Source organism: Aspergillus terreus, genomic scaffold (genome assembly GCF_000149615.1).
Source record: "Aspergillus terreus NIH2624 scaffold_10 genomic scaffold, whole genome shotgun sequence".
NCBI lineage: Eukaryota > Fungi > Ascomycota > Eurotiomycetes > Eurotiales > Aspergillaceae > Aspergillus > Aspergillus terreus.
Window position 1 is genome coordinate 427,414 of NT_165933.1, and position 21,757 is coordinate 449,170.

The window sequence follows — 21,757 nt, forward strand, 5'->3', positions numbered from 1 at the left end:
CATGTTCCACCATATTCCAGCATAGGATACCTCCTCTCAAAGCACCGGATTGTATATCCCATTTCCATCACCAACCAGCACGAGATCAACGCAATCTATACCCCGCAACATCGTTCGGACCCTCTCCGCACCCCAGATTAGCTAGCTCTTGGCTTCTTGGCTTGTGGGACTAAATCAGACGAAACGAGCCCAGCATGCGCGAGTTCCCCGTGGGGTTGGCGGGTGGCATACGAGGCCCTGTCACGCCGTCTTGCTTTTCCGCCGATCCAGAGGAGGAAGTGTATAAAGTGTCTGTCTGGTCTCGAGACTCTCCTCCCGCTCGATCGACATCTTGTTGTGCCATCTGGTGAGCTTAAGCTGTCTTTCATCATGCCAGCGTCGCGCCCTCCCTCCAGCCAGCACGGTGACCGTGACCTCGGCCTGGTGGACGAGAAGATCAAGGACCCCGACCATGTGGAGAGTGTGTCCCATGTCGTCACCATTGATAACATCCAGGTCCTTGGCCTTGGACCGGACGATGCGGATTTCTACCTGAACTTTTCTCCGGAGAAGAGGAAGCAAATGCTATGGAAGGTATCGACTGCACCTCCTCGTGGGTTTTCTGTACCATGCTAAATCCCGCGCATAGATCGATATTCGCCTGGTGCCGATGCTCGCGGTGCTGTATTTGATCTCCCATATCGACCGCGCAAACATCGGAAATGCGAAAATCGAAGGTCTCCTCGACGACCTGGGCCTCGACGGGATCCAGTACAACATCGCGCTCAGCATCTTCTTCATCCCCTACGTGCTGCTGGGTGTGTACTCCCACAGAAAGTCAATGCAATCGAGAAGCTGACATTCCCCAGAGGTCCCAAGTAACATGCTCCTCAAGACCTTCTCCCGGCCATCCATCTACCTCGGCATCCTCATCACCTGCTGGGGCATCATTATGACCCTGACGGGTGTCGTGCAGAACTTCGCTGGCCTGATGGTGACGCGGGTGCTCCTTGGCGTCTTTGAGTAAGCCCTACCTATACTCAAAAAGCGCGTTAAACCCGACTAACCCCCACCAGAGCCGGCTTCTTCCCCGGCGCCGTCTACCTCTGCACATTCTGGTACATGCCCAAGGAGCTCTCCACGCGCATTGCCTTCTTCTACTGCGCCAGCGCGCTCTCCGGCGCCTTCTCCGGCCTGCTCGCCGCCGGGATCGCCAAGATGGACGGCGTGGGCGGCCAGGCCGGCTGGCGCTGGATCTTCCTGCTCGAGGGCATCGTCACCGTCATGCTGGGCGTGATGTGTTTCTTCTGTCTGATCGACTCGCCGAAGCGGTCGGGCGCCTGGCTCGACGCCGACGAGATCCGCTACCTCGAGCTGCAGCACTTCATCAAAGAAGGCGGCCACTTCAAGGAGGAGAAGAAGTCGCGCGTCGCGTGGAAGGATCTCTTCGCCGTCTTCACCAACTGGCGCATGTACCTCCTCGCATACATCCTGCTCTGCCAGTCGTCCTTTTCCTACGGTTCGTCCCTGCCCCCTCACCCTTCCAACCCCGTCCCATCATGGAAAGCACCGCCTGACTCTAACTCACCAGGAACCAAATTCACCCTCCCCACCATCACCAAGGCAATGGGCTTCACCAACACCAACGCGCAGCTGATGACCGTCCCGCCGTATGTGGCCGGCGCCGTCTCCGCGCTGTTCTTCTCCAAGCTGTCTGACCGCTTCTACTGGCGCTTCCCGTTCGTCGCGGCGCCGCTCTGTCTCGTCGTGATCGGCTACGCAGTAATCATCTCCTTCCACGGCGCGCTCGAGGAAAACGTCGGCCCGGCCTTCTTCGCCGTCATTCTCACCTGTATGGGCATCTACCCCATCCACCCGGCCACGACCTCGTGGTCCGCCAACAACCTCACCCCGTCCAGCCACCGCGCCATCGGCCTGGCCTTTAACATCTGCATCGGGAATATCGGGGGCATCATCGGCAGCTACATGTATCTCGACCGCGAGGAGCCGCAGTACTACACCGGCTTTGGGCTGTCGCTCGCCTTTGGCGGGACCGGTTTGCTGGCTGCGGCTGTCTTGGAGTTGTCGTATGTTTGGGGGAATAAGCGCAAGGCGAGGATGTCGGAGAGCGAGGTGCGCGAGACGTACAGTGATGAGGAGTTGTTGTCTATGGGGCATAAGTCGCCTTTGTTCAAGTATACTTTGTGATGGGAAAGGATGGGTTGGGTTGGGGTAGTAATTTGATATTTCTGGTTCTTTGGAGTCGATTGATATAATAATGTAGGGCTCCGTGGTCACATGCGGGAACGCCTTTCCCTCAAACGTAAGCAGTAGGCTCACATGGATAGACTTGAAGCCCCAGGTTCTGTTGCCAGTTTCTGTTGCTGGTGAGCTACTGCACAGCATTCAGTGCCCGTGATACCTACCAGACCCAACTAGTGTATCACACCCACCTTCGCCCGTCTAGACTCCATGTCAGAACAGCTCAGTCTTCAGTCTTTGCATAAGATAGGTACAGGTCCATATGTGCATCTGCATGCAAGGTCATGTCCATAAGTAACCTCTAGACTACAGGTCATCACGCTATCATAATCATAATGGTCAAAACACAGGGGGTAACTGGGTAATGCAAGCACAAGAATCGAAACAAGGTCATCCATCACTAGATTTGGTCTGCAACGAGTCAGCTTCATCATAACAGTACCTGGGTGAGCGAGAAGAAACATACTCAACGTCATGCTGATGCTAACATCCGTATTCTCCACCATCTCTGTAAACTCCTCGAAGCTGATCTTGCCATCGCGGTCTTTGTCCGCCTCCATGATGGTCTTGTCGACGATCTGCTGCAGCTGCACGTCCTTGAGATTGTTGCCGACCATCATCTTCAACACGATGAACAGCTCGCCGTTGGAGATGTATCCGTCGCGATCGATATCGTAGACTTTGAACGCGAAACGCAGCTTTTCTTCCTTGTTTCCTTTCGAGCTGAAGGCGGAGAGACCCGAGACGAATTCCTGAAAGTCGACGTCGCCGCCACCGTCTTCATCGAAGATGGCGATCATTCTGACCCTGTATAAGCATGTTTCTTCTGTCGTTCAACCAGCCGATGTCCACGTACCGTGTCGCGAGAGGGTTGGAGGAGACTTGGGGGAGGGAGAGGAACTCGTCGCGATCGATCGTGCCGGAGCTATCCTGTTGGAGAGGTGAACAAAGCAATCCAGAGCGGCGGAGATAAGCCACAACCCTACCTTATCCAGCTTCATGAATCGCTTCCGAAGTCGGTCGACTTCATCTCGGTCGACTACTGCGCATCAGTGGAGTCAACAGGAGACCGGTGCGGTTGACTCACAGTTGGAGGCGGAGACGATGGTATCGAAGAGTTGGGAGGTACCGACGGAGCCGCGACGGCGACGGGCATCATAAAGAGCGGCGTTGTTCGGTTCGGAAGAGGCGTCCATGATGGTGGAGGGCGGCAGTTAATGGAGATGTAAACAGTCTAGGAGGATGGGGAGGATGACGGAGCCGCATTTGATATCAGAGGGCCCCGCACTAACCCGAAACGGACAGGCAAGCGAACCCCTGAGGCCGTGCGCGGCTCCAAAACAGGCCACCGCCGGGGGACATTGCAACGTCAACTCATCCGCCCGCCTGGTGACTACGAGATTTCGGCCGTCATTATCTCCCCCATTTCATCGGCGGTCATCATAAAAATACGTCTACGTGATCTCGCATGACCAGGCCTATCGTTTGATACTACTTTTACCCCCCTTCGCCCATGGTCGTTGCCCTTTTCGCGCCCCAAAAGTTCGCATGACTAGGTACGGGGGTATGGGGAGGACGCGCCCAAAAAAGCTCACCTCCAAGGCCTCGATCCCTATCGTTCGGGAACATGAGATCGACATCATCGACGACGAGGTCCAGAATGCCCTCCAACAGATCGAAACTGGTGTTGAGAAGGCGGAAGAATCGGTGAGTGTTGTTGCCGTTGCCACCCCTGTCCATATCACGTGATATCATCGCGAACCTCACCCCTTGGTGAAAATTTCGCACGCGGCCCTGAGCCCCCCAACCAACGCCTGGCTAACCCGGTTTTTTGTAGGAATTCCATCTGCAAGCCGCCATAAGTGCCTCGGCGCAGGGGAAAATAAATGAAGCTCACATTCCCACTCCGGAGACCGTCCTCAGTAACCTGCGATATGACAAGCTCTATCCACCCACCTTCTCACAACCCGCAACGTACATCCGCTTCTCCTCCACTGTGGAGGACTGCTGCGGATGTCCGTATAACATGACCGAGGAAGATGACGTCTTCCTCAAGATCATGAACCAGAAGCGGGACCCTGCCAATCGCTGCACGGAAGACCAGTTCGAAGAGGTCATGAACTTTTTCGAGGAGACGGCGCAGACAAAACAACCGTTTGCTGCCGTAGATAATCCTCCAGTTTTGAGCTTTGACGACATGCAGGAGTCCATGGATGCAGCCGTAGAGGAGTCTGTAAAGCGATTCGCCAAGGACGTATATGAGCATTGGAAGTCGCGAAGGATCACCACCGGGAACCGATCATTGATGCCAAGTCTCAAGGTAAATCTCTCCTCTTGCGGAGAATTGTCCACAATGGGCAGCAAAGCGCGGATGTCGCTAACCGGTTTGTATAGTTCGAGACGGGACAAGACACCGATGATTCCGACCCATATGTTTGCTTCCGTAGGCGCGAGGTCCGGCAGATCCGGAAGACTCGTGGCAGAGATGCTCAGAGTGCCGAAAAGTTGAGGCGGCTGAGGAAGGAGCTCGAAGATGCCCGGCAACTTGTCGCCTTGGTGCGCCAGCGTGAGTTGGCTCGAAAGGAGATGCTTGCCATTGAGCGGCAGGTCTTCTTGCAACGGTCCGAAGTCAAGGAGATGAAGAGAAAACTCAACATCAAGGACGACGACGAGGACCTCATCAACCAGAAGGTAAGCTTCGTCCATGATGACTGTGATCCTTGCCCAATGCTGATCTCAAATGTAGCCAAAGAAGAAGCCGACAGAGGCACCTGCTGCCCAGCGGCCAGCGGCCACTCAACTGCGTATGCCCCAAAAGCCGGGTACGCAGACCACGGAGGATTTGCAGCTGTTGGAAGATGTGCAGGCGGAGAAGGAAAACGCCATCCTGCGCGACATCAAGCAGAACATCACCAAGCATATCAACTGGAACGAGGGCTATGTGGACTTCACGAGAGCACCGCTCTCACCCTCGCCCGAAAGAACGTTCGAGGGTGCCTTCCGGCCGGCAATCACGACACAATTGCCAACACCTCCCTCGTCGGATTCATCCGAAAACATGCTGGACTCAGCTTTAGATACCACCAGTGCACTCTCGCTCCGAGACAAGCTAGCCTCTCACGCCATGGACTTGAGCGATGACACCAGCCGAATGCCCTCATTTAGAAGACGTATTGGACGGGGCGGTCGTCTGTGGATCGATCGTCGGAACCTCGCGTCGCGTTGTAAAGTGGAAATGGATCCGTGGAAGGCCGATCGGTTCAAGTATGATCAAGAGGATTCGGACGAGGAGCTCCAATATGAGCGCGATCAGTTCGACATCCAGATCATGCAACATCGGGCCATCATGGCGGCCAAGGCTCGAGATCAAGCGGCCGCGGCTGCCCAAGCCCATGCGCAGGCGCAGGCGGCACAAGCCACGGCACAGGCGCAAGCGCTGCGACGATTGCAGGCCGACCAAACGACCAATAATCCACCGTCCAATGCGGGGCAGACAATGGGGTCTAACCCCGGGCCTGGTGCCGTTGCCCCAACCGCTGAGACCTAGGCTGGCCTTTGTTCTTCTCTCCTCTGATGCTCTTGCGATTTTGTCGATTTCCCACACATATTTTGCATTTGGCAGGCGTTTTTGATTTTTGTCGGTAACACCCACTGTATTTTTATTGCCCCGACGCCTTTGCGATGACTCTTTTCTTTTCTTCATCCATACCCTGAACCTTTCGAGGTATCTCAGAAAATTCAGGATTGTGTCGCAGATGGATGGCTTTCACGACATGAGCCTGAGGTTATGCGAGCGTTAGTGTACATATTGCTCTTTTCGTCCTCTTTTTCTCTCTCTCTCAAAAAACCGATCAGTCATAGACTCATGTATGGATAGCGAAGCTATGAAGTTAGCAACGAAAGCAACACTTAATACCGATTGTTACATTGAAAACACTGTTTCTGAAAATTGAAGAGTAAAGAAAATAGCACAGGCCTGTCATGAAAGCAGTTCAAGTCTTGGGTGCTTTCGATTTCCTGGATTCAGGGCTGTCGCCGTTGGCAGCCCGCTTGGCTGCAGGAGCACTGGCGGTCTCCTCGAGCACGGAGCCAAGACGGTGGAGGATTTCTTTCTCACCAATGCGGACTTGAACGGCCATTTTGCGGCGATGGGTGGATTCGTCCACAAACCCTGAGCTAACTTCGGATGAGTTGAGCTGGGAAAGGATCTCCTGGTCTTGAGCGATCGTTGTCGCGTACTGAGCCTGTTTAAGCTGAATAGCTTTGGCAAGGATAGTCGCCTCTGCTTCGGCGAAGGCGGGCTTCGGGGGCTTGTTCTTGGATCTTTGCTGGGCCAATTGCTCCGGGGAGAGGGTCAGCGTGCGGAGAAGAATGATCAGCTCATCCGGAAGGATGTCTGTCAATTGATCATCTTCCTGAGATGGTCTAGGAATGACATAGCCGTCATCGAGAAGTTCCAACTCGTCGAGGAACTCAAGCTATAAACATGGTCAGCGGGTGGGGTGATGGGAAAGAATAATGAGAGGGAGGTATACCGGAGGCTGCTTCTCGGGGTCAGAGTCTGAAAGGCCAGCAGCCTTGCAGATCACATCCAGTGACACCTCGACGACATCGTAAGGGGCGTAGTTGTCCGTCACGTAGCCATAGCGTCTCAGGAGGTCGGCGCGCGGAATTTCTCCGTAGTCATTGAAGATCTCCTCGCCCTTTGCGATCGGTTTGATAGCCTTCATCACGAGGGCATTTTCGTCTTGGAAGAGACGTGCCTAGGAAGGAAACATTAGTATGGAATCATTGCAAGTTGGGTAGGAAGGACACTCACGTTATTTCGGTCTGCGTCCGCATTGAGCAGATCCGCCAGTGGGACCATGCCCTTGGACAGCTGCTCCTCTTCCTCATCGGTCATATAGCCACCCTCTCCGTCGCCCTCTTCGTCCTCATCTTCAGGCTTCTCGATATCGAATGCATAGGCCATGATGAGTGACCCCATGGTGTGAGCCAGGTGGAGGAGAGCCTGGGTGCCAGCGTCGCCATCGTAGGAGGGAAGACCGTCGACCGGAGGGAAGAGAGAAGGATGGGCTCGTACAATGGGGGCGATCATCTCCAGAATGGACTCATCGGCACCTTGGCGGCCAATTTTGTCAATGACGGCACTCCCCTGGAGCTCGAGCAGCTCGGAGGGGGTCCAGAACATGAGGGTGTCGAATTTTCGGGGAAGGACCTTGAAGTACGCGGCCCACGTGGACTGGTCTCCCAGGAGATATTCGTACATCATGACGAGCATGAGAGACAACCACGGTCCGAGCTCTTCCAGATCCTGGGAGAGCAAGTCCTTCAGCTTGGAATTCTGGGTGGAGAGAACGAGATCGCGCGGGATGGTGAAAAGTTCTTCATTTTCAGGGATATCGGTTTGAGCAACTGCAGGTCGGATAGACGGGTGTTAGAAATGGCGATGAGGCCTATGGATGGGGTTTTGCTTTTTTTTGACCGTTTCTTTTTTTGTGCGCAGGTATGCAAAGCACAAAAGCCACGGAAGACGAAATTCTCGGCTGGCGGGGGAAGAACGTACCAACACCTCGTCCAGCACCCTGGGATCGAAGATCTGCCACAGCGATATTGGGATTGATATTGACGCCAGGTTTTTCAGACAGCCAGGAGATGAAATCGTCGGACTGACGCTGGAAGTTGGGAGAATCTGGGAAGTGGGTGGAGGAGGACATGGTTGGGGAGAGGAAGAGGAGAGGATAGGCGAGGGGAGGATGAGGGAACAGAAGAAAGAGAGGAGAAGAGGAGGATAGATAGACGGATATGAGGAATAAGCCGGACGAAGAGAGAGACGGGGGCGTGGCGGAGGGGAGGAGAGAGGATGAAGCGAAAGCTGTGTGGGAGGGGAAGTAGTAGAAGGTTGTATACTGTCGGATAAACGCAACGGCGGATTTGCCGTTCCCTACACTTCGGGCCTCCACCAATCGATAACGCTGCTGATAAAAAACCGTAGGATTCTTTGGTGCCCCTCCCACTCCGAACTTTGGTACATCCAGATCTTCTTCATCCCGACTGACTCTGGTCCAGTTCGAAGATCAAGAGAGACAAAGGAATATACTCCCAAGAAAAGACCAGAAATTGTACCGTCGCAATGCTCGCCATCGGTCTGGAAGGCTCCGCCAACAAGCTCGGCGTGGGCATCATGTTGCATCCCGATGATGGCAGCTCCCCGCAGGTCCTCGCCAATGTCCGGCATACCTATGTCTCTCCTCCTGGCGAGGGATTTCTCCCCAAGGATACCGCCCGACATCATCGCGCCTGGGTAGTCAGACTGGTCAAGCGAACCCTCCGGGAAGCCCGAATTTCCCCCGATGATGTCGACTGCATCTGTTTCACCCAAGGGCCCGGCATGGGTGCCCCTCTTCAGAGCGTGGCGGTGGCCGCGCGCATGTTGAGTCTGCTCTGGAAGAAACCCCTGGTGGGAGTGAACCATTGCGTTGGACGTAATTAGCCCCTATCTATCCCATTCACCCCTTGTCGAATCGACCGGACACTAACCAAACGCTTGGACGGCGGCGCCTATGCACAGACATCGAAATGGGCCGATTGATCACGGGCTCGACCAACCCGGTCGTACTATACGTCTCCGGAGGAAACACGCAGGTCATCGCGTACAGTTCACAACGATACCGCATCTTCGGTGAAACCCTCGATATCGCGGTGGGCAACTGTCTGGACCGCTTTGCCCGAACCCTTCACATCTCCAACGATCCCGCGCCCGGGTACAATATCGAACAGTTGGCCAAGAAGGGGAAGCAGCTGGTGGAACTGCCCTACACCGTCAAGGGCATGGATTGTTCGTTCTCGGGAATGCTTGCGGCTATCGACGCCCTTGCCGCATCGTACGGTCTAGATGGCCCCCAGAGCGACGAGGCTGTCGATGCGAATAGTCCGGCCGCAGTGGAGGCAGGAGAGAATGGAAAACCGACTCGTGCCGACCTATGCTTTTCCCTCCAGGAGACAATCTTCTCCATGTTGGTGGAAATCACGGAACGGGCGATGGCGCACGTCGGCTCGAAGGAGGTACTGATTGTCGGGGGTGTCGGGTGCAACGAACGGTTGCAAGAGATGATGGGCATTATGGCTCGAGATCGCGGGGGAAGTGTCCATGCCACGGATGAGCGGTTCTGCATTGACAATGGCATTATGATCGCACAAGCCGGGCTGTTGGCGTACAAAACGGGATTCCGTACGCCGCTCAAGGAGTCCGCCTGTACACAGCGGTTCCGGACGGACGCTGTGTTTGTGAAATGGCGAGATTGATTACTATTAATTGACGAATTTAATGAATTTAGAAGCAATACCAGTCATGATAGATTGACGAGTTATGGCTCAGAACGTGAGGTTTGATTGGGTCTTCCGACATATCAAGTCACACCAGGCATAATTCAAAAACTATATGCATAAGACACAGTCATGTGATGAATAGAATGATAGAATCTGAACTCCCAGTGCTCTAAAGAGACACTAAATGACAATCAATGCCCAACGCCTAATATCAGTAGTTCATCAATACTGAAGTGAGGTACGTGCTCTCACGACGCCATGCGCCCTGGTGCTCTGTACTGCTACATGTAGCCTGAGCGATGGTGATGCTGGGACAATGTCCTTCCCAAGAAGGAGTTGCTGCGTCCTGACCCGATGCCGACGTGGGCATAAGAAACGGTTCATCGGAAGCTCTACTTCCGCGAGTGCAGAAGGCTGTTGCATAGAACATTCAACACAGCTTCCGAAACAAGCGGGAATGGTCGCCGCTGACCAGGGCAGGATATGCAATGCCAAAGAATACCTAGTTATGATGTGTGCTATGCTAATCTGTGATATCCCCCGTTGGCTTGTACAGGATCGTCGTTACATACTGGACATGCGCGTCAATTCAGGGTTTCGATGTATTAAAGGGGCAGACTGTCAGCTTACCTTTCGTTTGTATCGGGTAGTCACGCTGGTAGCAAGGACCCCGTTCTTGATGCTACTGGTGGCAAGATGGTTCAAGACGGTGTGGTTGGGATAATTCAGAACGCTGCTGTCATCCTTCATCGGAGTTGTCCCGTTCAAGATTGACTTTCCTAAGAAGAGGGGCAGGCTAGGAGGCGTAGGCGCATCACCAAAGACATTGACAGCTTTCTGATATGCCGGGCTCTCTTGGTTCTCGTCTTCTCTATCCAAATCAATCAGGAATTGCGGGATGATACCGCGGAAATCTCCCGCTGGGACCTCCTCCGGTTGTTCTTCCTGCTCGTCTACCGAGGACCCAACCTGATCAGAAACAGGAGTCGGAAGGTCTTGAGGCGGGCGGACTCCGGGAGGAAAAGCGCCTTGGGATGCCTTTTCGCTATCCCGTCGAGAGCGACCAACGTCGTCTGCGCTAATCTCGATATAGTTGACTAAGTGGTTGGTGAAATCCACAGCGGTAGGAAGACTATCTGACGCGCGCATTTCGCCATCGACGATGAACTTCAGGTGATGCGTTCCGGGACGAAGGTTTAATACGGTGGACATGATGTTGGGGTTGTTCTCGCTGTGCAGGAAACAGTTAGTGGATATATAGCCATTTCGAGCTTACGGATTGGATATACCTTCGATGCAGGCGATATTTCTTTTCCCAGTTCACAAAAGTTCCTGTCACATAAACTTTCTCGCCCGGAGCAGTCCATTCGATCAAGGTCGGGATCGGCTTGCCGACTCCACTGCTTGTATACGGCTGAAGTTCATCCAGTATCTCTTCTTCGTCAATGGCATCCCTGCCGGATTTTGAGTGTCGCTGACCCGAATGCTCGTCCAACACCCGATCCGATGGGGGCGATCCCAAAGATGAGTCCTCAGGTCCGATAATCGGCGACCCGGGCGTAGCAGTAGCATCGCCGATGGGAAGCGGCAAGCGTGGCGGACGTTGTAGATGCGCTGATGCACTGTAGTAGGTATTGTGAGGGGGCGCCGAGGGCGCTACGGTTGAATAGCCTTCACGCCTCGCGGCGGCGCGAGGACCCGGGACCTGGACGGGGTTGGAAGGGTCCGGCGAGGAAGCATCCCGGAAAGACTTGGTCGTATCGGGAGCATGGTGTGTAGGAGAATCGGTCACGTTGCGGGATTGGAGGCGTTGCTGGGCGGGTGGTTGGTTGTCGCAAGCGGGGTGTCCGGTTGCCGTCTCCTTCGAGGCCGAGGGGTCAACGGCGGTGGCTTTGGAGGAGGCATTCACGGAGGGACGACGAGCGACTTTCTTATCCCCCGCGGAGGCCGGATGGGCTGAGTGACCCGAGGGAATGTCTCCGGCAGGGCCCTTGGAAGGATTGTTGCCCATCTGCAATCGCAAAAGGATGAGATTGAGGGGAGGGGAGAGGAAGAGAGATTTCTAGAGCGGCAGCATCAGAGGGCCAGCCTCGAATTGGGGGATCTGGTCGTAGGTGATGCAGACGATGCAGAAGCAACTGCGAACGATATAGAAGGCTAATCGGATCTGATAGAGTTGCTAGACAACGCGATTGATGGTGATGATGTCGATGGGGGGTTCACTTTCCCTTTAGGCAGGTAGGGTTTAGGGTTGGTTCTGCCTGACATTTCCGCCTTGGGCTCTCTAGAAACTTGACAGTCTTCGTTGTCAATGGGGAAAGATCTTCGAGGGCATTAGGTATGCTATTAAATGAGAATTTGTATGCAGAATTAGTTTCGAACAATCCAGGTGAATATTATACTTGCTCCGACTGTCTGGAGTCTCTCTTATTACATACTTGTGGTCTCCGTCATGTGACCTCCTCTTCCCGATCGAGAAGGATCGCGCGATTCCTCCATCAACCTTCCAAGGGCTTGTATACATTCTCTCTATACCATCACCACCAGATGCATGCTCCTCTGGACCCTCCCGGAACACATCAAACGGAATGGATTCGGTTACTGCCGTCGCCAAGGTAGCGCTGTACTACCCCCTCTACTACCTATTCCTCGGTCTTCTCCGAATCCTCTCCTTCACGTTTCAGATCCTACTCACCCCCGTCACGATCGTCGGACGGGTCGGTCTGTACTTCATCCTCTTACCGTGGAGGTTTTTGGTGAAATTCCAGGTACGAAACCCTGCGCAACGCAGCCTCAATTGCTTCGGAGACGCCTAGTGCTGACCTGGGTAGGCGATTTTGACGTTCTTGGCGGTCGCATCAGTGATCGGTATCATCACGGGAGTGATATTGCATTTGACCACGGATACTATTGTCGAATTGATACACAAAATGATTGTCACGCCTTCTCCGGCGTTTAGCGCCGATTACTACGTCGCGGAGTCCGCTTCGGGTGACGCTGGATCCTCCAGTGACTATGAATTCCGACGAAAAGGTCGAGAACTGTTCCCTCGTGGGGGTTCGATTTCCCCGATCTTGGAAGAGGAAGAAGAAATATAACCACCCAATCTTTGTACACTGCACCCTTCTGTATAGACATTGATCTTGGCGGATACTTCATCCGCTCTGGACCCTGGATTTCTCCAGAGATTTAGCCGTCGTTCAGGGTCCACTTCTTATCGGGCTGCATCCACGGTTGGCCTCGTCTCTTCGTCATCATCATTCTGGCGGCATTTTTTATGTGATGCACGTGGGTCATTCCGGATCATCCTACTAATTTCTTATCCTCCTGGCGATCGTCTCTCTCCTCTTTTCTTCCATTCTTCCCATCCCTTGGTCTTTGTCCCTTTTCTTCTCCTCATCCTTCCATCGATCGAGTCTCTACCCCACTCCGTCTCATCGGAGTACGGATTGGCAGAGGCTGCGAACACCGCTTACATACATCGGAATGTCCTGGCCCCGGCCTTGTTCGCGCCTGCGCACTTTACTGCTGGCAGTATCGCTCGCGTTCATCCTCGCCTGGTCCCTCTCACAACGGCATCAATCCCCCATACTGCGACCGCATAACATCATCACCGACCCCACGGCCGACCGACATTCTTTCTCGTCATCGTCATCCTCCTTCTCTGCCGCTCCCTCTGGCGCCGCTACGACAAATGGGGAATCCCACGCAGCCGCCAGTGGCACACACCTCGCCGGCCACATTAAATTCTGGAGCAAGTTCCAGCCCCTACTAGCCAAATATGAGCCCAAATGCGAACCACCCTTGCGACTGGGCAACGCCGCTTCCGTCCGGTTTGAACAGGCCGACCCCAACGATCGCGCCGATCTTCTCGACATGTACCCGGAGGATGTGGAAACGATGCGGACGGCGCACCGCGGCTTCGTCGAGGATCTCCGAGCACAATCTCTCGACCTGCACTACCTGCCCAACACCCGCGGACTGGTTTCCACCGCCGGCGGGTCCTACCTCCCCGTGCTCGTGATCTCGCTCCGCATGCTTCGTCAGACCGGCTCCGAGCTCCCCGTGGAGGTCTTCCTCGCCAATGACGATGAATACGAGCCCTACATCTGCGACGTGGTGCTCCCGTCCCTGAACGCGCGCTGCGTGGTGCTCTCGCACATCTTCGACGCCGTGCCCAAGACCGCTGAGATCCAAAAGTACCAGTTCAAGCTCTTTGCTATGCTCTTCTCCTCTTTCGAGGAAATCCTCTTCCTCGACGCCGATGCCTTCCCGCTTCTCCCCCCGGAAACCCTCTTCACCAGCGAGCCCTTCCGCTCAAAACACATGGTCACCTGGCCCGACTTCTGGGCCACCACGGTCTCGCCCTACTACTACGAGATCGCCGCGCAGCCCGACCCGGCCGCCCAGTCCATTCGGCAGTCCAGCGAGTCCGGCGAGCTCCTCCTCTCCAAGAAAACCCACACCAAATCGCTCCTGCTCAGCACCTACTACAACTTTTGGGGCCCGGACTTCTACTACCCACTGCTATCGCAGGGCGCCGCCGGCGAAGGCGACAAGGAGACCTTTGTCGCTGCCGCCCTGGCCCTCGGCGAGCCCTACTACCAGGTCACCGAGCCCATCTGCGCCATCGGCCACGGCACCAAGGGCGGGCTCGCCGGCTCCGCCATGGTGCAGTTCGATCCCACCGAGGACTACGCCCTCACGCAGCAGGGCGAGTGGCGCGTGCTGGGCACCTCCAAGGCCGCGCCCCCGCGTGCCTTCTTCATCCACGCCAACTTCCCCAAGTTCAACCCGGCCACCGTCTTCAACAAGGACCAATCCGTCACACCGGCCTTTGCCGACGATGGCAGCTATACCCGCGCCTGGACCATCCCCGAGGAGGTCATCCAGGACTTTGGCGTGGATGTGGAGCGCCGCTTCTGGAAGGAGATCGTCTGGACGGCCTGTGAGCTCGAGCACAAGTTTGATTCGTGGAAGGGCCAGAAGGGCATCTGCAAGCAGGCGAAGCGGTATTGGACCGCCATGTTTGCGGGTAAGAGGAGTTGAGTTTGATTCTCTAGTATGTTGCGACTGGCTCGCTGCATTCGTGTCGAATTGAAAGTGGTATTAGCTTATCCCTGGAGAGAAAGCTCCGTCGATGACTACGACCAGGACGCTCATGCTTACGACCCGATGCACGATACCTTCACCCTTGTATATACCCTGTACGTGTACATAGTTCTATCAAATCTATAGTTACAAGATGCATCTTGGCGCGTCACATAATCGTACATACACCTCATTTATTCAAGAGGATCAAGTGTGGATGACCAGTCCCCGACCCTCGGCTTTCTCAACGGCATCGGCGAACAGCTCTTTGCAGCGCACTCGGCTACCCAGCCGGGCACACAGCAAGAACGCCCCGCTCAGCTTCCGATGCAGACTGTAGGTCTCTTCGGGCGGGGGCGCTAATCGCTCGCGGATCATTACCGGGATGAGGTCGCGCACACGGTCTGTAATGGTCTGGTTGTTGAAGTCGTACACGTCCGGCGAGGAGGTCCGGAATGGCTCGGCAAGCGTGAGGATGGAGGTGACGTGGGCGTCGACCATAGCGGGAGATTCATGGCCGGTCAGGTAGCCCAGGTCGATGGAAAGACGGTGACAGGCATCGCGGTCGTTGTGGGAGGCCGCAACGAGCGTGCTCACGTATTTGGTGATGAATTCGACGGGGTACTCGCGTGAGGCACCGAAGTCGAGTAGTTCTAAACGATTGGTCTGTGCGTTATACAAAAAGTTGGTCCAGTTGGGGTCGGTCTGCATGTAGTGGAATTCGATGATCTCGCGGAGACAGAGTCGCAGAATCTGCGTGCCGATCCAGTCGCGTTGTTCTTGCGTGAAGTTCTGAATCTTCGTCACCGCGACGCCTTCCAACCGCTCCATGGTCAGGACATGCCGGCCGGACGCTTCGGGGATAATTTCGGGCACGAGGAAGACCGGGTCGTCGCGGAGGAGTTCACGGAAACGGTGACCGCACTCGGCCTCGCGAGTGTAGTCACATTCCCAGCCCAGTTCGGTGCGAGCATTAGCGATGGTTTTGTCGAGGAATAGGCCGCGGGGGAGGAGGCGCGACGCGGTGAGGAGGATGGAGAGGTTGTTGAGGTCGGAGTCGATGGAGTCGGCGACACCGGGGTATTGGACTTTGACGGCGACGGGCTGGCCAGTTCGCTTCAGCACTGCGCCGTGCACCTGGCCGATGGAAGCAGCTGCCATGGGGACGTCGTCGAAGGAGGAGAAGAGATCGCGCCAGTCGGGGCCGAGATTGTCGGCGAGCACCTTGTCACGTTGCGAAGCCGGCATGTAGTCCGCGCGATCTTGTACTCGCTGAAGTACTTGTTGAATGGGTTCGGGCAGCATTTTCGAGTCTACCAAGAGTTAGCGCGGGGATGTTGAATGCTTCCTAGCTGGAACTACCTTGGAAGCTCATCATCTGACCCAGTTTGAGCGCAGCCCCGCGCATCTTCGAGAGCTTCGCGACGAGACGCTCCATGTTCGCGGGGCTGAACATGATCGAGCTAGCGGGATCGGACTGGCTTCCTGTTACCCGTCGTAAACCCTCTCCAACCGCACCGAAGGCCATTGACGTCGCAAGGCCCCCATACTGCCATAATCTGCCGATGCGCGAAGACGGGACGCGCGACTCCATCATCTTATAGGTATCCTCATTCGTCGGGGTCTATTGCATGGGTCAATGACTGTTCACCGACATCGTAGAACCAAACGCTGACGCACCCCATGTATAGAAGTGGGGACCACCTCCTCCGCAATGAGATTTCCAAGATCTTCAGCTTCCTTCTTCTGCGATTGGTCCTCCGCCACAGAAATGGTAGCCTTCTCGACGGGCTTCGTTGGTTGTCCACCAGCCCTCTGTTCCACCGCAGGCTTCCTAGACAGGACTTTGGCAACCCTGGGGCTGTGGAATATCTGATTCATCACCTCCTCGGGGAGTTCTTCCTCGGCCTCCTTCTCCGGTTTGACAGGTGAGTGAAATACATCGGCGTTGATTTCACTGTCGACCCCAACTTGCGTAGTGTTGGCCGTCTTCGGCAGTTTGACCCGCGGGAGTCCAGACAGGTCTGGACTCGACGTCTGCGAAGGTTTGTAGTATACGTCCTGCTGTCGGCTGACATCCACCTCACTGGACACTTCACCGCCATTGTGTGTGGCGGCCGTCGCAGGAATCTGGAACTCGGCCTGTCGCTGGGCGTGACGCGCCTGGTCAGGCGACAAGGCGGCCGCCGCAGGGGGCTTCGGCGGAGGGGCGGTCGCCGACGCATCAGCAGAACCGGAGGTGGGAGGAGGAGGAGGGTTGGTCGGGGAGGCCGAGCTGGGAGCAGGAGACGGGGGCGATGGGTCATCGAAACGTTTGGCGAGGGCGGCGGCGGCCTGAGCGGTCATACACAAGCCATCGGCCTGGGCCTTGAGGCCCTTGGTGAGAGACGAAGTGCGGGTAAACACGTCCAACTGCCGCTGACGCACAGCCAGGTGCTTGGTCGCGATGGCTTTGGCGACATTGAGCACCTGGATGGTGTCCAGCAGACGTTTACCGGACATGATCGGGAGCAAGAGGGAAGAAGAGGAACGCCGGATGGCCGAAAAGGGGGAGGAGAGTGGATTAAAAGCGTAGGGCTGCAGCAGCCATGGCGAAGCACGAAGATCGGCGGAGAGAAGTTGCTTACCGCATCGGGAAGGCGTTGAAGTTCGCCGAAGCCCGGTTTTCTGCAGTGGGTCACCGCCTGCCGGGCAGTCCCGAACGGGAGTTATCGGGCGAGTTTTGTTCTTCTAATGCTTTTACCAACTGATAAGAGCATCACCTCTACTTAAACATGGAGTCTTCCCCAGGAATTGCTCCAGATTCTCTCCATTGACTCGATCATTCTCCCAGACACAACACCCCGATACCCCCCGACCACTACAACCGCCCTACATATATATATACTTACATCCATGCCCGGCAAGCAACTGCACTCCATCCCCGCCCTCGAGAAAGAGATCGCCGATCTCGAGTATCGCCTCCACAATGCCCGATATCGCCTCGCGGAGGCCACAGGGACGCCGACAGAATCCGTCTCTCCCAGCGTCGACGACGACTCCTCATACCTCTCTCTCCCTGAAGGTGCGCAATCACTCCCGACTTCCCATCCCTTCCCCGCTAACACACCCCAGATACCACACCAGTAAATCCTACCCATCATGCCCTCCTTCTCCTCTCCGATTCCGCCCTCCCACTGGGCTCCTTCGCCTACTCCAGCGGGCTGGAGTCTTACATCGCACACAACAAACCCCTTCCTCCCACCGTCACTCCCACTGCCTCCTTCCACCGCTTCCTCAAGCTCTCCATTGCCTCGATGGCGAGTACCTCTCTCCCATACGTTCTCGCCGCCTACCGGCGACCGCATGAGCTGGAAACCCTCGACAATGACCTCGACGCGTCGACGCCATGCGTGGTCGCCCAGCGGGCGAGCGTCGCGCAGGGCCGCGCGCTGATCGGCGTCTGGGAGCGCGCCTTCCGCGGCACCTATGCCAGCGACCCGTTCCTGGCCGGCCCCACGGCCACCAAGGCCGTCAAGACCATTGAGGCGTTCTCCGACGCCTTGAAGATGTCCTCCGACGATACCGACTCTCTCGGTCCGAAGGGCCATTTCGCCCCCCTGTGGGGCGTCGTCTGTCTGGCCCATGGGCATGGACGCCCGCCAGACGGCCCTACGTCTTTATGCTGAACCATGCCAAGGCGGTACTCTCTGCCGCCGTGCGCGCCTCCGTCATGGGCCCTTATCAGGCACAGGGCGTGCTGGCCAGCAAATCCCTCCAGGACATGATCACCGCCCGAATAGATCGCGAATGGGACACCCCCGTCGAAGAGGCGGGGCAGGTGGTCCCGTCGCTAGATCTGTGGATGGGAAGACATGAACTTCTGTACAGTAGAATATTTAATTCGTAAATAATGATTAATGTAACGACCTTTATGCCAATCCTGCCTCGCACGTTTGCATGACCGTAATATAGTGGTGTATCTGTCGTCCTGCTCGTCCATCGAGCATCCAGCCTAATCCTACATCACTCACGCCGTCACCTCCCACCCACGTGCCACTGCGAACACTGAGGGTATCCAAAAAGCCCAAAAAAAGACAGGAAGAAAAGAAGATCCTCTGCCGAGGAAAACCATGACCAAATATGCAAAGTTAAACATGGCTCATCCGAGCACGAAGAGATATCAACAAACGCCAGTCCCCCTCTGGATTCATATCCGGCTAAACCCGCACGCAGAAAACACCGCACCAGAAACCTTTTCCCCAAAAGAAGTAAAGGGAAATAAAAGAACACTAATAAAAAAAGATAGTGGGAGAAAAAGGGGGTGGTAGAACAGAAAAGACAAGAAAGAAGTATGATACAAGAAGGGAGCGGCAAGCAGATCACAAGGTAATGTGCATGTAATCGTTGTTGCCAAAGGATCGATTGCAATTCGGGCACTTTCGAGAGCGAGAGGTAAGGCGCTCCTCGACACAGTCGCGGCAGAAAACGTGCCCGCAGGTCTTGATGGCCGTGTTCTTGAAGTTTCGCCGACAGACCGTACAAAGCGCCAAGGTCTGAACCAGTCAGTTGAAACATTCTCACGGCATTAAAAAGCGAAAGACTTACCCGTAGCATTTCATACTCGGAGGAGGAATTTCCAAGGCTCTTATTCTTCCAATTCTCCAAACTCTTCTTCGTATCCGCGAGGGTGGCCTTCAAACCTTCCACCTCCGTCTCGGCTTGACGGCAAGCACTGGACGCGTTCGCCAATGCGGTATCTTTGGAGACCGAGAGGTTCTTCAGCTCAGTAATTTGTCCTCGGAGACCATCCATCATGATGCTACTCTCGGTGAGCTGTTGCTGTGCGGCGTTGTGCTTCTGCGTCATGGTGTTGAGCGCTTCCCGAGTCTCGCTGACTTGCTTCTCCATGTTGGACAGTAACGAACGAGTGGCGGCTTCGGATTCCTTCAGTTGAGAGACGATATCCGAGCTCTTGGAATTCTGCATCCGCAGCGTGCGCACTTCCATATCCCGCGCCTCCTTACTCTTCATCGCCGCGAAATACTTCTGATCGGCCTTTGACTTCTCGGCAGTTAACCGCGCGACCTTCTCTTCCAGAGCGCTGTAGTCCGAAACTTTCTGCGATGCCAGGGACGAGTACTTCCTGCAGGCGGTCTGCATGGACGTAAGTTCGGTATTGAGCATGGAATATTGACGCTCGAGGTTACGATATTTGACCCGTAACTCTTCGACTGGAATTTCATCGACTTCGGGTTGGTTGTCCCTGGCGTTGTCCAGCTGCAGGCGGAGCCGCTCGACCTCCGATTCCAACGACGCAATTTGCGCCTTTGCGGCGTCGGTAAGTTCCTGGACTTTGAGTGATGCCGTCTTCTCCTGCTCCTGCGCAGCTTTTCGCATCTGCTGATCGGCCAAGAGTTCGTCGCGTGCATTCCGTATCCGGGCCAAGTCCGTCTCCGCCCGCATCAGTTGCGCTTCCTTTTCCGCAATGACATTCTGCGTCTCTTCGTCAATTTGATTACGGTATGCAGTCCGTTCCGATCGTAGCTTCGTGGCTTCTTCGCGCAATTGCACATTAGTCGCTTCTAAATGATTTATCCGCTTCACCACATCCTCATATTGGGACCGTAATTGCTTAAATAAATCCGTGTGCGCGTAATCATCATCCGTCAGTTTCGAGCGCTACCAAGTCTGGTTAGCATTAAGCGAGTCTCGGCACGGGTGTTCACCTACCTTGATATTCATCTCGGTAATCTGGCCAAGTAGACTGGCATTCTCGGCCTCTAATTTCTGCAACTGTTCCTTCTGCTTCTCGGAGATCGCAGAAACCCGGTGAAGTGCCTCCTCCGATTCCGGGGTGCGCTCGGCAACGGGAGTTGCACCATTGGGGGTCGCGGTTTCCTCGCGCTGTGAGGAAGCGCTGTCACCCCCCGGTCGTTGTGCCCCAAAAATATACTGTTTTTCCAGCTTGGCGACTGTGACACTCCGAGCGCGATCAAGTTTCTTCTCCGCCACCATGTACCGGAAAGACGCTTCTTCGAGACTCTCCTCTAGTTGTTGCTTTTCGGAGAGGGCCTTCTCAAGTTCCGTAATCGTAGCTTTTTCTTCAGCCAATTTTTTGGACAATTGGCTTTGCAGTTCCGATACTTCAGGGGGCACCTTCGGCGCATTGGAGGCACAGCGTGATATGATCTCGCGGATATCATCCGACCGGGACTTTAAATGTTTCTCAAATTTCTCGGCATCGTCGAAGAGTAGGGAGCTCTTAAACGAGGGGCGTTCTGGATATCGTCAGCATGGAGAGCAGGAATACCCACCATCTGGAGTGCACCCACCTTGACTTTCTCCCGACGGGCCAATAAGGATTTTAATTTCATCGATCAACTTCGGACACGTTAGAACACCGCTTTGTACGCCTCGTAAACTGCCGACATATCGCTCACCTGGTTATACCATGCATCGATAATTCGCAAATGGTCATTAAGCTGCATGGTAGTCTTCGACATTTGATTCACTTTCGTCTCCAGGGCATTCTTCTCGCGTTTGTATTCCTGCATCTGGCGCCATATCGCATCCTTTTGGAATCGCTATTGTGGAGAAACAACTTGTCAGTACTGGGTAACTTTGTCTGATTGATCCGTCGAGACTTCGTTCAGCCAGAACCCCTTAGTGTCGGTGATCGCAGGAGAAACCCCGTCTGTCTTCAATCAACCCCTGACAGCGTGTGAACTCACCTCCAGATCATCTTTCCAGGGCATATCAGCATCAGGATGAGGTTTCCCACCCCCATTGACCGAAGTCGCCTGCTTCTTCAACGGGGGCGCGGATTCATTTTGGTCATACGCAGCAGGTCTCTTCCGGTCTTCCATTTTGACAAAACCGGACTCGGACGATGCGACGGGGGAGGCGTCGGCGGCCGGCATCAGTGGCTAGAGAAAAGGCACGAACAAGGCGACGGCCGTCTCCACTGAGCAGCAGCGAGCCGGGAGCAGAGACCGCGGCAAAGTCCGACCGTGAAAAAGAGCAGGTTGTGGCTGGGATGGGGTGGTGGAAAGGGAAAAAAGAAAGGGAGGGGTGAGATAAGCCAGCGAGAGGAGGGCGACTTGGACTGAAGCCA

The 21,757-nt window shown here is 55.2% G+C and overlaps 10 protein-coding genes across 10 annotated transcripts; 5 read left to right on the plus strand and 5 right to left on the minus strand.

Moving 5' to 3' along the window:
- Positions 1-369: 369 nt before the first annotated feature.
- ATEG_06999 (putative MFS transporter) lies at positions 370-2,187 on the plus strand (the record flags this gene model as incomplete). The annotated part of the gene is made up of 4 exons (XM_001209685.1): positions 370-573; positions 629-797; positions 849-1,002; positions 1,056-2,187. 4 exons carry the CDS (start codon positions 370-372, stop codon positions 2,185-2,187), a joined length of 1,659 nt encoding a protein of 552 aa, XP_001209685.1.
- Positions 2,188-3,021: 834 nt separating this feature from the next.
- cnaB (calcineurin regulatory subunit B) lies at positions 3,022-3,437 on the minus strand (the record flags this gene model as incomplete). Its single annotated transcript, XM_001209686.1, has 3 exons — positions 3,022-3,171; positions 3,228-3,280; positions 3,329-3,437. The coding sequence occupies 3 exons, from the start codon at positions 3,435-3,437 to the stop codon at positions 3,022-3,024; spliced, it is 312 nt and encodes a 103-aa protein (XP_001209686.1).
- A 352-nt stretch (positions 3,438-3,789) lies between these two features.
- On the plus strand, positions 3,790-5,788 carry ATEG_07001 (enhancer of polycomb-like protein 1; the record flags this gene model as incomplete). The annotated part of the gene is made up of 4 exons (XM_001209687.1): positions 3,790-3,948; positions 4,079-4,561; positions 4,636-4,932; positions 4,988-5,788. 4 exons carry the CDS (start codon positions 3,790-3,792, stop codon positions 5,786-5,788), a joined length of 1,740 nt encoding a protein of 579 aa, XP_001209687.1.
- A 445-nt stretch (positions 5,789-6,233) lies between these two features.
- ATEG_07002 (ribosomal lysine N-methyltransferase) lies at positions 6,234-7,958 on the minus strand (the record flags this gene model as incomplete). The annotated part of the gene is made up of 4 exons (XM_001209688.1): positions 6,234-6,719; positions 6,777-7,004; positions 7,061-7,656; positions 7,808-7,958. The coding sequence occupies 4 exons, from the start codon at positions 7,956-7,958 to the stop codon at positions 6,234-6,236; spliced, it is 1,461 nt and encodes a 486-aa protein (XP_001209688.1).
- Positions 7,959-8,374: 416 nt separating this feature from the next.
- Positions 8,375-9,546, plus strand: kae1 (O-sialoglycoprotein endopeptidase; the record flags this gene model as incomplete). The annotated part of the gene is made up of 2 exons (XM_001209689.1): positions 8,375-8,726; positions 8,813-9,546. The coding sequence occupies 2 exons, from the start codon at positions 8,375-8,377 to the stop codon at positions 9,544-9,546; spliced, it is 1,086 nt and encodes a 361-aa protein (XP_001209689.1).
- A 454-nt stretch (positions 9,547-10,000) lies between these two features.
- ATEG_07004 (putative Snf1 kinase complex beta-subunit Gal83) lies at positions 10,001-11,581 on the minus strand (the record flags this gene model as incomplete). The annotated part of the gene is made up of 3 exons (XM_001209690.1): positions 10,001-10,072; positions 10,201-10,801; positions 10,860-11,581. The coding sequence occupies 3 exons, from the start codon at positions 11,579-11,581 to the stop codon at positions 10,001-10,003; spliced, it is 1,395 nt and encodes a 464-aa protein (XP_001209690.1).
- A 1,475-nt stretch (positions 11,582-13,056) lies between these two features.
- Positions 13,057-14,619, plus strand: ATEG_07005 (alpha-mannosyltransferase; the record flags this gene model as incomplete). The annotated part of the gene is made up of 1 exon (XM_001209691.1): positions 13,057-14,619. One exon carries the CDS (start codon positions 13,057-13,059, stop codon positions 14,617-14,619), a length of 1,563 nt encoding a protein of 520 aa, XP_001209691.1.
- Positions 14,620-14,868: 249 nt separating this feature from the next.
- Positions 14,869-17,163, minus strand: ATEG_07006 (protein kinase COQ8; the record flags this gene model as incomplete). Its single annotated transcript, XM_001209692.1, has 3 exons — positions 14,869-15,974; positions 16,024-16,285; positions 16,342-17,163. The coding sequence occupies 3 exons, from the start codon at positions 17,161-17,163 to the stop codon at positions 14,869-14,871; spliced, it is 2,190 nt and encodes a 729-aa protein (XP_001209692.1).
- A 393-nt stretch (positions 17,164-17,556) lies between these two features.
- On the plus strand, positions 17,557-18,329 carry ATEG_07007 (uncharacterized protein; the record flags this gene model as incomplete). Its single annotated transcript, XM_001209693.1, has 2 exons — positions 17,557-17,725; positions 17,776-18,329. The coding sequence occupies 2 exons, from the start codon at positions 17,557-17,559 to the stop codon at positions 18,327-18,329; spliced, it is 723 nt and encodes a 240-aa protein (XP_001209693.1).
- Positions 18,330-19,022: 693 nt separating this feature from the next.
- On the minus strand, positions 19,023-21,398 carry ATEG_07008 (E3 ubiquitin-protein ligase BRE1; the record flags this gene model as incomplete). The annotated part of the gene is made up of 6 exons (XM_001209694.1): positions 19,023-19,196; positions 19,249-20,322; positions 20,374-20,921; positions 20,976-21,024; positions 21,084-21,227; positions 21,375-21,398. 6 exons carry the CDS (start codon positions 21,396-21,398, stop codon positions 19,023-19,025), a joined length of 2,013 nt encoding a protein of 670 aa, XP_001209694.1.
- Between the last annotated feature and the right edge of the window lie 359 nt (positions 21,399-21,757).